The sequence below is a fragment of the Paroedura picta genome, chromosome 7 (assembly GCF_049243985.1).
Source record: "Paroedura picta isolate Pp20150507F chromosome 7, Ppicta_v3.0, whole genome shotgun sequence".
Lineage (NCBI taxonomy): Eukaryota > Metazoa > Chordata > Lepidosauria > Squamata > Gekkonidae > Paroedura > Paroedura picta.
Window position 1 is genome coordinate 11,867,128 of NC_135375.1, and position 12,548 is coordinate 11,879,675.

Sequence of the window (12,548 nt, forward strand, 5' to 3'; positions counted from 1 at the left end):
CGGGCAACGCTCAGCAACCGGTGGGAGGGCCACGGGCAGCGATACGAGGAAAAGTTGCAACGCTGGCTGCACCCAATACTTCCTGGAAGTGGCATAGGGTCGCTCTAGGAATCACCAGAGACTCTATGGTGAAACATAATTGATGCGACACCAGAGCTAGCGTCGGTTGGGATGTGTGTTTAAAATTCATTTTCGCCCTGCCACCACTCTGAGTGGCAGTGAAAACACAAGTCCCCTGACCACGGACTTGACAGCCCTGAGGTGAGGTCTTTTGTTATCATGAGCTCAGCGTGGCTCACTGAGATCTTTCTGACATGCCCAGAGTTATGTCAAGGCTAATTTGGGGCCAGGAAGGAATTTTCCCCCCAAGCCAAGTTGCCTTCCTCTGCGCATAGAAACAGGATCATCTCAGGGGGAGGGGGGATAACTGTGAATTTCCTGCTTTGAACTGGGGGTTGGACCACATAACACTTGAGGCACCGGTCAGCTCTATGCTTCTGTGCTCCTACCATCTACCGCTTTATCCTTTTACCTGGAGAAGCCGGGGATCGAACCCTTCTGCGTACAAACCTGCTGCTCCACCTCCGAGCCACGACCCCTCTCCCATCAGTCTAAACCAGCCTTCCTCGACTTTTTTACCATTGAGAAACCCCTGAAATGTTCTTCAGGCTTCCGAAAAACCCAGAAGTGGCACGATCGTGCAGGATATGGTAGGGAAGCATGGCTGTGCACATGTCTGCCCAGGCCCCTCCCCTTCATCCCCCCTCCAGGCCCATCATTGGCGACTGAGAGGGGGGGGGGGAGTTGATATGACTATATATCATGGGTAAGCAAACTGTGGCCCTCCAGATGTCCATGGACTACAATTCCCATCATGGGAATTGTAGTCCATGGACATCTGGAGGGCCACAGTTTGCCTACCCCTGCTATATATGGTTAATACATTTTAAAAATACATAAAAATTGACTCCCACCTATTCCAGGGCCGTCAGGAAACCCCAGGTTTGAGAAAGCTTGGTCTAAACAAGAGCCGTGTCCATTTGTTTTCTAATTGCGGCATAACGGGTGTCATTGTGTTGCGTGATACCAATCGGCCTAGTCATCCGTCAAATTCCTGCCCCTTTTCCAGAGGAATTTAATGACAGTGGAGTCTTTGCCGGCAGCTGTCAGCAGACAGAAGCACTCCCAGCCCAGAGAAACCGTCACGAAAACTGGTTCTATCTGAAGTTGCCGGCCCAATCTCTCGGCTTTGTTTTATTTTCGGCTCGCCAGGCACTAAAGAAATGCGCTCGGTAGACAATAAATCTGAGCACCGCAGTCTTGCGCATCCCATGCCGCTGGGGGCCCGCAGGAACGAGCGGAGGACAACCAAGAGCGCCATGCGACCTTGAAGATAAATCGATGCGATTCTGCAAACTGGCTTTGCTCTGGCAGGTGGATGAAGCGGTCACTTGCGTGGGGGAAAACAGAGAGGAGGAGGGATTTAGGCAGGGTAGTTTTCCCTGTTTTGCAAAACGAAGCCACAAGACCAGCCTACGGATGGGACTGTTCTTGGTTTATTGTGAAACTTTGCGCGGCGCAAATAAGCACAGAATCCAGTCAATGGAAGAAGACCCAGAGAGCAGGTATGATTCATTCCAGACCTGCAGCTGCTGGTGATGAACAGGCACAGCAGGTAATGTCTCTGAGCATTGACAGAGGGACGTTTACGTTCTGGGGTGAGCTATCTAACTCCCTGTCCCTATGAGGTCCTATGTTCTTCAGTGCCGAATTTGCGAATGGATTCTCAGAATGGGAACTCTTGTCAAACCTGACTGCCAGAAGATTGAAACGCTCATCTCTGGATGTCAAAGTCCTTCTCTTCTGTCCAAGATACAGGAATGACATTCCAGGTGGAGGGAGGGAAATATCGATATTAGTTAGTCCATAACAGGGGTAGTCAAACTGCGGCCCTCCAGATGTCAATGGACTACAATTCCCATGGGAATTGTAGTCCATGGTCATCTGGAGGGCCGCAGTTTGACTACCCCTGGTCCATAACAATGATCCATCCATTGCTTATTTTTAACTACGCTAGCTAAAATGGAACCAGACTGTGCGTTCGCTGGAAAATTCCTTTCTCTGGCTTTCTCTGGAGGCAGGGACTTCTGTGCTGGCACATGTGGGCATTTCTGTGTGTGTCCCAGAATCTCATCAGGTTCCAGACTAGCCCTGTTTTGTCCTTGGATGGGAGACCACCAAAGAAGTGCAGGCTTACTACACAGAGACAGGCAATGGCAAAATACCTCTGTTAGTCTTTCACCCGGAAAAACCCTATGGCAGGGGTAGCCGAACTGTGGCTCTCCAGATGCCCCTAGACTACAATTCCCATGAATCCCTGCCAGCATGTGTCAGTTTGGCCATTCCCACCCTCTGAGGTCACTATATGTCAGTCGCTTCTCTACAAACACATGCCCTTCCCCACACCCAGCAGAGCAAATCTGAAATTTCTGAAATTAATTCAAAAGAAATTCCACCTAAACAACCGGAAGAAGTTCCTGACAGTTAGAGCGGTTTCTCAGTGGAACAGGTTTCCTCGGGAGGTGGTGGGTTCTCCATCTTTGGAGATTTTTAAACAGAGGCTGGAGAGCTATCTGACGGAGAGGCTGATTCTGTGAAGGTTCAAGTGGGTGGCAGGTGACAGTGGATGAGCGATGGGTTGGGAGTGTCCTGCATAGTGCAGGGGGTTGGACTAGATGACCCCGGAGGTCCCTTCCAACTCTATGATTCTATGAAATTCATGGTGGAGCATCTACTGCCAGGGGAAGTCCAACCTTATGTCCATCTGCACAGGAGGATGGAAATCCTTGAATGGGTCCCATTATAAGCAAAAGGCAGCCAGGACGAATTATGGATCAGGGAGATGGTGTTGGGGAACTTTCCGGCTGGACTTGCCTCTTCCAGGTGGCTTTAAACCCAACGTTCTCAACCTCAGATGGACAACATGACTTCAAGCACACATGAAGTTCCATCATCGAACATCCAGACACAAACAGAGATGGATCTCCATTGCACAAGATGGCGGGATGACTTTGCAAAGACGTACTGGACAAAGAAACTGAAACAAATGCGACTGCAATCCAGTTTTTCTTTTCAAATGAAACTGGGGGACCGGTTTATTGGATAAGAATCAAATGGTCTCCCCCACCCCCACAGTGACACAGTGACAGATGAAAAAAATATACCCTGATTGTGGTGTGTTTTTCTTTTAAATTATGGCTTACATCAATTTATAGGCTTTCTAACACATTGTATAGTTAAGGGTTGGGGGAAATGCATCCCTGTAACAAAATTGCAAGATTCTCAGCAAATGGATTAGTCAAAGAAAAAGAAACCCGTTAGCAAAATCAGATGTAAACAAAGAAGGTTGAATTCAGCTCCCCCTTCTGCTTTTTTTTAAGAGGGAGGAAGGAACAGGGAGGGTAGATTCATTTGAGTTTACATTTTAAGTTGTGTTAACCACAGAAAGGTGAAATTATTTATTACCTGCAGATCAGGGATCTGAGCAACATTTTGCTTCCTTGTTTGTTCACTTTACAAAAGGCCTCTCATGAGATTTAGATCAATATTTAAAAAAAGAGAAAAGACCATCCCTCCCCTACGTGCCATGCAAGGAACAAGGCATAAGGATAAATCATTTCATCTCACCCCCCTTTAGCAGCAAGAACTGTCCAAGAAATGCACCCCCAGCCTTGATGATCCAAACCAGGGGTAGTCAAACTGCGGCCCTCCAGATATCCATGGACTACAATTCCCAGGAGCCCCCTGCCAGCGTTTGCTTTCTAACGTCTTTCTAAACCCCTGACTTCGACGAATTCTTGGAACACTGTTTAGAATTGCCCACAGGGTGTCCAAAATACCACAACATGTGCATTAATCTAGAGATTGTTTCAGAAGTACAATGTGAGAAATGTTTTCCCCCCCCCTTTTGCATCAAACCTTGATGGGCATTTAGGCTCAGGGGACGGGGGTAAAAATAAAGGCAATAAAACACATCTTTAAAAGAAGAGAATTTTTCCTACGCCCTAGCACCAAAGAAACTGCACGCCGTGACTGATTTGTTTGTTAATGTCAAGCTATTCCTGATTGATACGGGGCATTTTGTCGTTAGACTTATTCCGAAGGTCCCAAAGGCCGGATTCTGGGGATGCTACAAAGCAGCAGTGGTAGGAATGCCATACAAGCATAATTTACATGAATATTGGAATCTAGTGCCCAAGTTTTAGAATTCTGAATTTGCATGGGCAAATCCAGATCTCTCAAATGGCCATCTCGGTGGCAGAAATGGATTTCCCCCTCCCGTAGGAATACAATTTTGAAGAATGCACTCCTAGAGCACGTCCGTGTCAGGAATGAAATGCAGCATCAGTGCTGGCACAGAGGTGGGAATTTTGCCAGCGTGGTTTGTCATCTCATAAGGGTATTGATTTATGGCGAGTGTGCCGTGTAGCCGGGCCATCTCAGGATGGTCTGGCGTGGGACGTCCGGAGACGGTTTGCTGTTGCCCGCCTGTATATCCTGACCCCTAGTGTTCCTTGGAGGAACTACCATGCAAATCCGTGTAGGTGTCCCATCCAAATATTAGCCAGGCTTGGCCCTGCCAAGATCTGATTGGATAGGGTTTTGCTAGGGCTATCCGGGTCAGGACGTTTCATAGGGCATGGGGAGAAGCTGCACCGATCGCAATTCTCCCTCCTCCATGAAGCTCAAAGCGTGACGGCTCACCCAAATATGCTCCCCGTTCTCATGTAATATCTGGGAAGGAGCGTGTGGGATCGGGAAAAACCCAGTGCTTACTGGCAAGGCGAGTTGTAATTCTGCATAGGGTGCCAGAATCCTTTCAACCAAGGCTGGCACAAACGGATCAGTGCATACAAAACAATATATAAAAGCCAGCAGCTGAGGTTCTGTCCCACGGTGGCATGACCAAGAGACAGAACCAAGGGAGGGGTTATGCGGATGAAGGGGTGGGGCTATGCAGATGAGAGGGCGGAGTCTCACTCGCTAAGGCCGCAAGGAGAAGGTTGAATGGCACCGCCAGCGTAATTCCACTGCGGTTTCCCCTCCTAAGGATGGGTGCTTCGCAAGCCATCGATAAATGCACTTCCTGCCTTGGTAGAGGAGACACTCACACACACATAGGGATGCCAACTTCCAGGTGGACCCTGGAGATCTCCCACAGGGGCAGCCAAGCCCACGGACATCTGGAGAGCCGCAGGTTGGCTACTCCTGCATCCATTTCCGGGTGACCGAACCCAGTTCTTCTGGAGGAAATGGCTGCTTCGGATGTTGGATCTCTCCCCTCCCCAAACCCCACCCTCCTCGGGCTACCTCCCCCCACCCCCAATCTCCAGGTCTTTCTTAACCGCAGAGTTGGCAACCCTCCCTACACAACAACTAAAAATCCTCACAGCGTGCTGCCTTCTCCTATCACTCACAACACTTCCAATGTGCCGGGTATGTTTCACAGTGACTGAGCCTATTGATAATGATTTTTTTAAAAAGATCAATAACTACTTATGGCTTTCCGAAAGGAATCCCGAGGACTGCCTCTCACCACCCACACAGAGGTCGCTCAGAACTCCCTTTGAATGGCTGTCAGCCCCACATAGGAAGGGGGCTTGGGGGCACCAGCCAGCCCCGTGGGCCAGGCCTCCTCCCCAACACGAACAGACATGGCCGCCTCTGTCAGAGGAAAGGCCGTCACGTATACGGACTGACGCTGACGTCTATATTTACACAAAATGGCTTCCTGCTTTATTCCGAGGAGTCTCCACAGGCGCCTGAGAGGGATTCCCCAACAAAAGCAGCAGTAATGGCATTTTCCTTTCCCTGACAAAGGACCCTTCCCATGAAATCATATTTAACTATATTCTTAAATATTTATAGCCCAACTTTCCTCCTCGGTCAAAGCTGCCGTTTTCTGTATTTCAAACACTCTGTGTTTGACTGGATTTCCAAGTCCTTGGCCGAAGGGCACTTGCTCGGCTTCATGGAATAGTAGGGATTGGAATCCAGGTTTTCCCTGTAGTCATCTAGACAGGGGTAGTCAACCTGTGGTCCTTCAGATGTCCATGGACTACAATTCCCATGAGCCCCTGCCAGCGTTCGCTGGCAGGGGCTCGTGGGAATTGTAGTCCATGGACATCTGGAGGATCACAGGTTGACTACCCCTGATCTAGAAGTCTAACAATTAACCGCCAATCGATCTTGATTATTCTCTTCCGCTTTCTGCACAGCTAGGTGTAATGGTTAGGACTGGAGTGCGGACTTCTAATCTGGCAAGCTGGGTTTGATTCCCTGTTCCTCCACATCCAACCAGCTGGGTGACCTTGGGCTTGCCGCAGCACTGATAAAGCTGTTCTGAACGAGCAGTGATATCAGGGCTCTCTCAGCCTCACCTACCCCACAGGGTGTCTGTTGTGGGGAGAGGAAAGGGAAGGTGATTGGAAGCCGCTTTGAGACTCCTTTGGGTAGAGAAAAGTGGCATATAAGAACCAACTCTTCTTCTTGTCTGAATTAAATCTCACTGAATTGAAGTCAGGATCTCTTTAACACCCTGTTTGCATCCTACACTCTGCACATTATTAATACTTGAGCTTTTCAAAAGTAAAAACAAAAACAACCCCACCCCCAAGAAAAGACCCAAGCCTAGCCTCAAACTCACAAAGCTGTAATCTCTAGACAAGCACCTTACTGATTGAACCACCTCAGCCACACTTGCTTTAAAGCCTATAAGCCCTATTTACAAGGTCTGCTTGTGTTTTTTCTCTTTTTTAAAAAGAAAGAAATGCATTGGAGCTTGAGACTCGTTTTTTTTTTTAAGGAATCCAAAAAAAAATGGCCTAATGGGAGGGAAAGGGTGGGGAGGAGAACAGAAAGAGGGCAGCCCTGGTGAATGTCCCCCACCCCGGCTGTGTAAAGCAGGGGTAGTCAACCTGTGGTCCTCCAGATGTCCATGGACTACAATCCCTATGAGCCTCTGCCAGCATTTGCTGGTACGGGCTCATGGGAATTGTAGTCCATGGACACCTGGAGGACCACAGGTTGACTACCCCTGGTGTAAAGTACATGTTGACAGGGAGAAGGGAGGAGAAAGCAGATATAGGCAAGGATTGGCTCGTCTTATCTTCTTCTGACACTAATGCTGAATCCCACTAATCACAACACTTAAGGGGGTTTATAAAGCACAAAAAATGCTTTCACAGCATTGAAGCTGAGACAAAACAAAGGCAGTACCAAAATACAGTACTAAAATGGAAAGCCCAGAAATGAAGCAGCTTTAAGACTATTCTCTGTCTGCAGTTTCAAAGACAGCCTCTGCTGAAAACTAGCAGAGACCTCAGCATAGCCTTGGTGCTGAAGATGCAGCTGGGATGGGGGAGAAGATCCAAGAGAGACACTGCATCTGCTTGCGGAAGAGTGTGCAATCAGCACACGTTTCTCAGATTGAGCAGAGAGAATCCACTCTTGGATATACCAGAGGATGTGGAGTAACTCTGTGAGGATTCTTAACAGTGCAAATCAGGGGGGGAGCGACCGACGTTAGTGTGAACACCAGCATCAGGTGCAGATTGATTATTTAAAACCGAACCGATTGAGCTTCAAAAATCCAGTGCATGATCGACCTGGGTCTCATGTAACTGCAACCAGAATCTGTAATCCTGATCACTTCCTAATTCCGTATTCATAACTACTGACGTGGCTGAGAAAGAACATGTTGTGCTTTGAAGGGAAGGAGGGAAATCGAACACATCAAGCTCCCTTACTCTGAAACTGACCAGCAGTCTACTAAGTTCAGCATTGCCTACTCAGACTGGCAGAAGCTCCCCAGGGTCTCAGGTCATGGTCTTTCATGCTGACGTTGTTAAATTCTCTTCTCTCTGTTATCACTGTTACTACCGAGTTATAATGTGCCCTGAGCCCTGAGCCACTGGGGAAAGCGGTATATAAATATAACAAATAAATAAATAAATCATTAACTACGCAGTCTTTTGGGGGAGGGTTGGGGGCTGGATGCGCTGGGAATGAACCTGGGACCTTCTACCGCTCGGCCACGGCTCCTCCCAAAAGGTTCTGTGGGATTGTTTGTTGCTTCTGCATTTTGCAAGTGAATTCAGCAGTACCTAAGGTATCACCGTTCACCTGCCGGGGATTGAACCTGGGACCTTCTGCAGATGTTCCACCAATGAACCCAGCCCCCTACCCCGTATCATTTTATTCTCCCTTAAACCCTAGAATTACAAGTAAGCTAAATATTGTTCAGGGAAGTGATTCCTTCCTGTTTGAGTGTCCAACCAGAGGGAGAAGAGGGGAAATCTATGTATCCTTTCAACAATTGCTGGATTAGTAAAAGATTTTGGGAGGATTACAATTTATGGGGAAAGAGGGTGGGAGAAATCTGCATGGCAGATGGGGTGCAAAGAGCAGTGACAAGGGAAGGGTTTCCCTTGAGCGTCTCCAGATGAGTGTGCTAACTGGGCACTGGTGCCAGAGTTACTGACCTAACTCCTCGACTATGTCAAGTAAAATCAGAGTCGGTGCCTTCCTGGGGAATGAAATGAGCAATTGCTACAATCATGTGCTCTAGTTGATGGTCTAAAATCTATAGACGGTGTGCTTCTCTGCTCCTTCTGGGTTCCAGGTTAAGTGCATGGATTTGAGAAAGGGGCTTCACCCTGAATTAAAATAGCCCTACGTGGCTAGCAAGGGAAAGTGCTGGCGACCCCAGCTCTTGAGGAATGCAAAGCCTTGAAGAAATGTACTTTTAAAATCAAACATTATTGCATAAAATCTCCTTAAAGCCCTCCAGCTCCTCCAGGCCCATCTACTCCACCTCAGCAAGGCCTGGGAGACTTACCCACCAAAACAACCCTTTCGTAAGGTCATTTTAAACATGAGAATTCGAAACAGAGGAGGAAATCGCTTTGTGGTGACTTTTCCCGCCTCCAGAACAGTGCCAGGATTTGGTTCTCAAAGTTCTCATCCTCTTTGACTCCTCTTTCTTCACAGTGCGCGAATTTAAGACCGCTGTCTGTCATCAGCTGCAGGCGTCCGTGTGTACCCGCAGGATCCCCTTGCTGTGCATATGGAGGAAGTTGAAGATTTCCGAAGGCATGGCGTGGAAGCCCGGCCGAGGTTTGACGTTGTCGTAGTAATGGTGGGTGATAAAGACCCCCGAAGGGTTCATGGGGAACGCCCAGAATCCGAAAAGGTGCACTTCCTCGCACAGCTCCAGGGCGGCCGTCACCAGGATGAGGCCCGTGCTGACGCGCTTGGCGCGCACCCCCTGGGTCAGCCAATAGCGCGAGACGTTGATGAGATACTGCGGGTGGAAGAAGTAGATGGCCTGCTGGGACTCGAAATCGTCCAGAACGTACTTGACCCGGACGGAGACGTCCGTGTTGCGGGTGTTGTAGAAGGCCGGGAGCAGCACCGAGGCGTTTTCGTAAGCCTGCAAGACCTCGTAAAACGGCTTCCGCCATTTCTCCAGCTTGTGAAACCTGAAGGGGGGGGGGGGTAGGGAGATGAGAGTCACTAGGAAGATCATAACGTTTGATCTGATTTCTTTATTTCTTTATTTCATTCATTCTCCCTATTAGAGGCTCCTGCTCTTTACCATTACACCAAGCTCTTCTACTCTCTCTTATCCGGGATTGGAGCTGTAGCAAGTTAACCTTTTTGGAAGTTAATCTGTTCACAATAAGTGGAATGTCCCTACATGAATATCTCAGATGTGCTTCTAGTTTTTATAAGTAAAATTTCTTTCTCTTGTTACCAGGGGAGCCAGATCATCTTTGCCATTTCTTTGAACAGCATTGTCCCCTCCACCAGCAAAACGTGGAGGACCAGAGATACCGAATAAATCTTCTGTGCTTCCAGGGCAATCTTCTTTTTTACATTTAACCCAATAGCTTGAGCCCTTCATTAAAAACCACAACCACGCAAAGTGCATTGGCCTGCAAAACACAGGGCTGACTTAAATGTGCATCGTAAAACCGAGGACTGAAATAAAAGAAATCCTCATGCCGCAGAGGGGAGATCTGAAATCCAGCGTGAAACCCAGAGCAGAATCATAGAATCATAGAATCACAGAGTTGGAAGGGGCCATCCAGGCCATCTAGTCCAACCCCCTGCTCTACGCAGGATCAGCCCTAAGCATCCTAAAGCATCCAAGAAAAGTGTGTATCCAACCTTTGCTTGAAGACTGCCAGTGAGGGGGAGCTCACCACCTCCTTAGGCAGCCTATTCCACTGCTGAACTACTCTGACTGTGAAAAACTTTTTCCTGATATCTAGCCTATATTGTTGTACTTGAAGTTTAAACCCATTACTGCGTGTCCTCTCCTCTGCAGCCAGCAAAAACAGCATCCTGCCCTCCTCCAAGTGACAACCTTTCAAATACTTAAAGAGGGCTATCATGTCCCCTCTCAACCTCCTTTTCTCCAGGCTGAACATTCCCAAGTCCCTCAACCTATCTTCATAGGGCTTGGTCCCTTGGCCCCAGATCATCCTCGTCGCTCTCCTCTGTACCCTTTCAATTTTATCTACGTCCGTCTTGAAGTGAGGCCTCCAGAACTGCACACAGTACTCCAGGTGTGGTCTGACCAGAACAGATCCTCTGTTTTGCTTTGGATGAAAAAAGAGGGGTTGCGAGTGTGAATGTAGGCGGAAATCCACATGCGTCTCTCAAACACGTTTCTCTCGACACTAAAGAGGGCTCAAATTATCCCCGATTTCCAGTTGCTATGAAATTACGAGGTCGGGAGCGAGGACCTGGGGCCTTAATGACAGAGGGCTGGCTCCCTCCGCTTTCTGAGGCTTGTCAGCTGCACAAAGACGCTGGGGAGGGGGGAGGCAGGGGCAGGGGCAGGGGCAGGGGCAGGGGCAGGGGCAGGGGCAGGGGCAGGGGCAGGGGCGAGGGGCCTGACCTTTCCGTGATTATGCTGGGATTAACCGTCACAATGTCCGTCTTGACGCCGACGTCCACTGCGTACTTCTCCGAGATGGGAGGCAAATTGCACCTAGTGGCAAAGAGCGGAGGAAAAATAAGACGTCGAAGAGCAGCAGTTTCGATTTCTCCTATGCATTCGTGCCCCCTGCGAGAAGCACGGGGATAATTTGCACGGGGGTAGTATCCTTGCAAGCCTGTGAGTCTGAGAAAACGCAATGCGACCAAGGTCAGTGAAACTGGGTTATGCCAGGGGTTTTATTTATTCATTAATTTGCCTCATTTCTGGCCAAACGCTCCCTGCCATGGGGACCCCAAGTGGGTGTACAATATTCTCCCGTCCTCCGTTTGATCTTCACGACAACCCTGTAAGGTAGGTTATGCAGCGTGGGTGCAACTGGCCCGAGGTCGCCCATTGAGCTTCCACGACAAAGCAGAGATTTGAACCTGGGTCTCCCAGACCGGAGGCTGGCCCTCTAACCCAGCCTTTCTCGACATTTTTTGCAGCTGAGAAACCCCTGGAACATTCTTCAGGCCTCAAGAAACCCCAGAAGTGACGCATTTGTGCAGAATATGTTCCCACCACCTCCAGGTTCATCATTGGCCATTTTGGGAGAGGGAGGGGCAGGTCCCTTCCAAGAAAGCCCAGGGTTTCACAGCACCGCCCTAAACAGCTCAGGGTAGCAGTTAAGAGCAGCGGCTTCTAATCTGGGTTTGAATCCCTGCTCCTCCTCCACATGCAGCCAGCTGGGTGACCTTGGGCTTGTCACATCCCCTAATACTGCCGTTCTCACAGAGCCAACCTTTCAGAGCTCTCTCAGCCTCCCCTCCCTCACAGGGTGTCTGTTGCAGGGAGAGGAAGGGAAGGTGATGGTAAACTGCTTTGGGTAGAGAAAAGCGGATTATAATATCCAACTCTTCTTCTTCGTCTTGTGCAGCACAAGTAACATTACCTGTTCTACTCTGCTACGACCCCAGAGATCCTTAAACCGGGCCTGGGCCTACCACTGAGTTTCTCTGGACAAAAAGGCCCCCTTGTTCCGTCCTCCTCCTAATTCCACCCCCTGAGCCTTGAACTTTGAGACAACCAACAGAGAGAACGTGCTTTCCCCACAGTCAGCGGCGACTCATGCCCATTGTATGCCTTTCATCATCCAAGGAAACGACTGTGCGCGATTCTATAAAGGCATGGGGAAACAGCAGGTTGAGCATGGCGCATTGTGCCATTCTGAGCAATGCCTACACACTGCCTTTCTGAGAAACCACATTTTCTTTCCCATCATGGAGTCTGTAGCGAGCACAATGCAGGAGAAGGGAAGCAACCAGCTTGGCGAAGATCGTGTATTTTTATAATTCCCCTTTATTTCCTTCCCAGCATGTGGAGAGTAGCTACGTGTACAAAAAAAACAACAACAACCCAGTGATAGGATTTTAAAAATCCTATTTTCCTGTATCCACCTCCCTGTAACATTTCTACAAGGGCATCCTTGTTTCCTTTCACAATAGGGACGTCTTGCCCACAAAGTGTGGCATGTACAACTCTTTTCACTGAAGCAAAT

The 12,548-nt window shown here is 48.9% G+C and overlaps 1 protein-coding gene and 1 long non-coding RNA gene across 4 annotated transcripts in view; one reads left to right on the forward strand and one right to left on the reverse strand.

The window, feature by feature from the left end:
- LOC143842070 (uncharacterized) overlaps positions 1 to 10,085 on the forward strand; it is a 29,334-nt gene extending 19,249 nt beyond the window's left edge. The window contains exons 2-3 of the long non-coding RNA XR_013232977.1: positions 9,052 to 9,199; positions 9,821 to 10,085. This is a non-coding gene — a long non-coding RNA (uncharacterized LOC143842070). The remainder of the gene's footprint in view (positions 1 to 9,051; positions 9,200 to 9,820) is intronic.
- Positions 7,014 to 12,548, reverse strand: part of ST8SIA5 (ST8 alpha-N-acetyl-neuraminide alpha-2,8-sialyltransferase 5) — a 41,279-nt gene continuing 35,744 nt past the window's right edge. For all 3 annotated transcript variants that reach the window (XM_077346722.1, XM_077346721.1, XM_077346720.1), the window contains 2 exons: positions 10,970 to 11,062; positions 7,014 to 9,542 (listed from right to left, as the gene is read on the reverse strand). In XM_077346722.1, the coding sequence (XP_077202837.1) occupies positions 9,080 to 9,542; positions 10,970 to 11,062 (556 nt within the window). In that variant the 3' untranslated portion in view covers positions 7,014 to 9,079. The remainder of the gene's footprint in view (positions 9,543 to 10,969; positions 11,063 to 12,548) is intronic.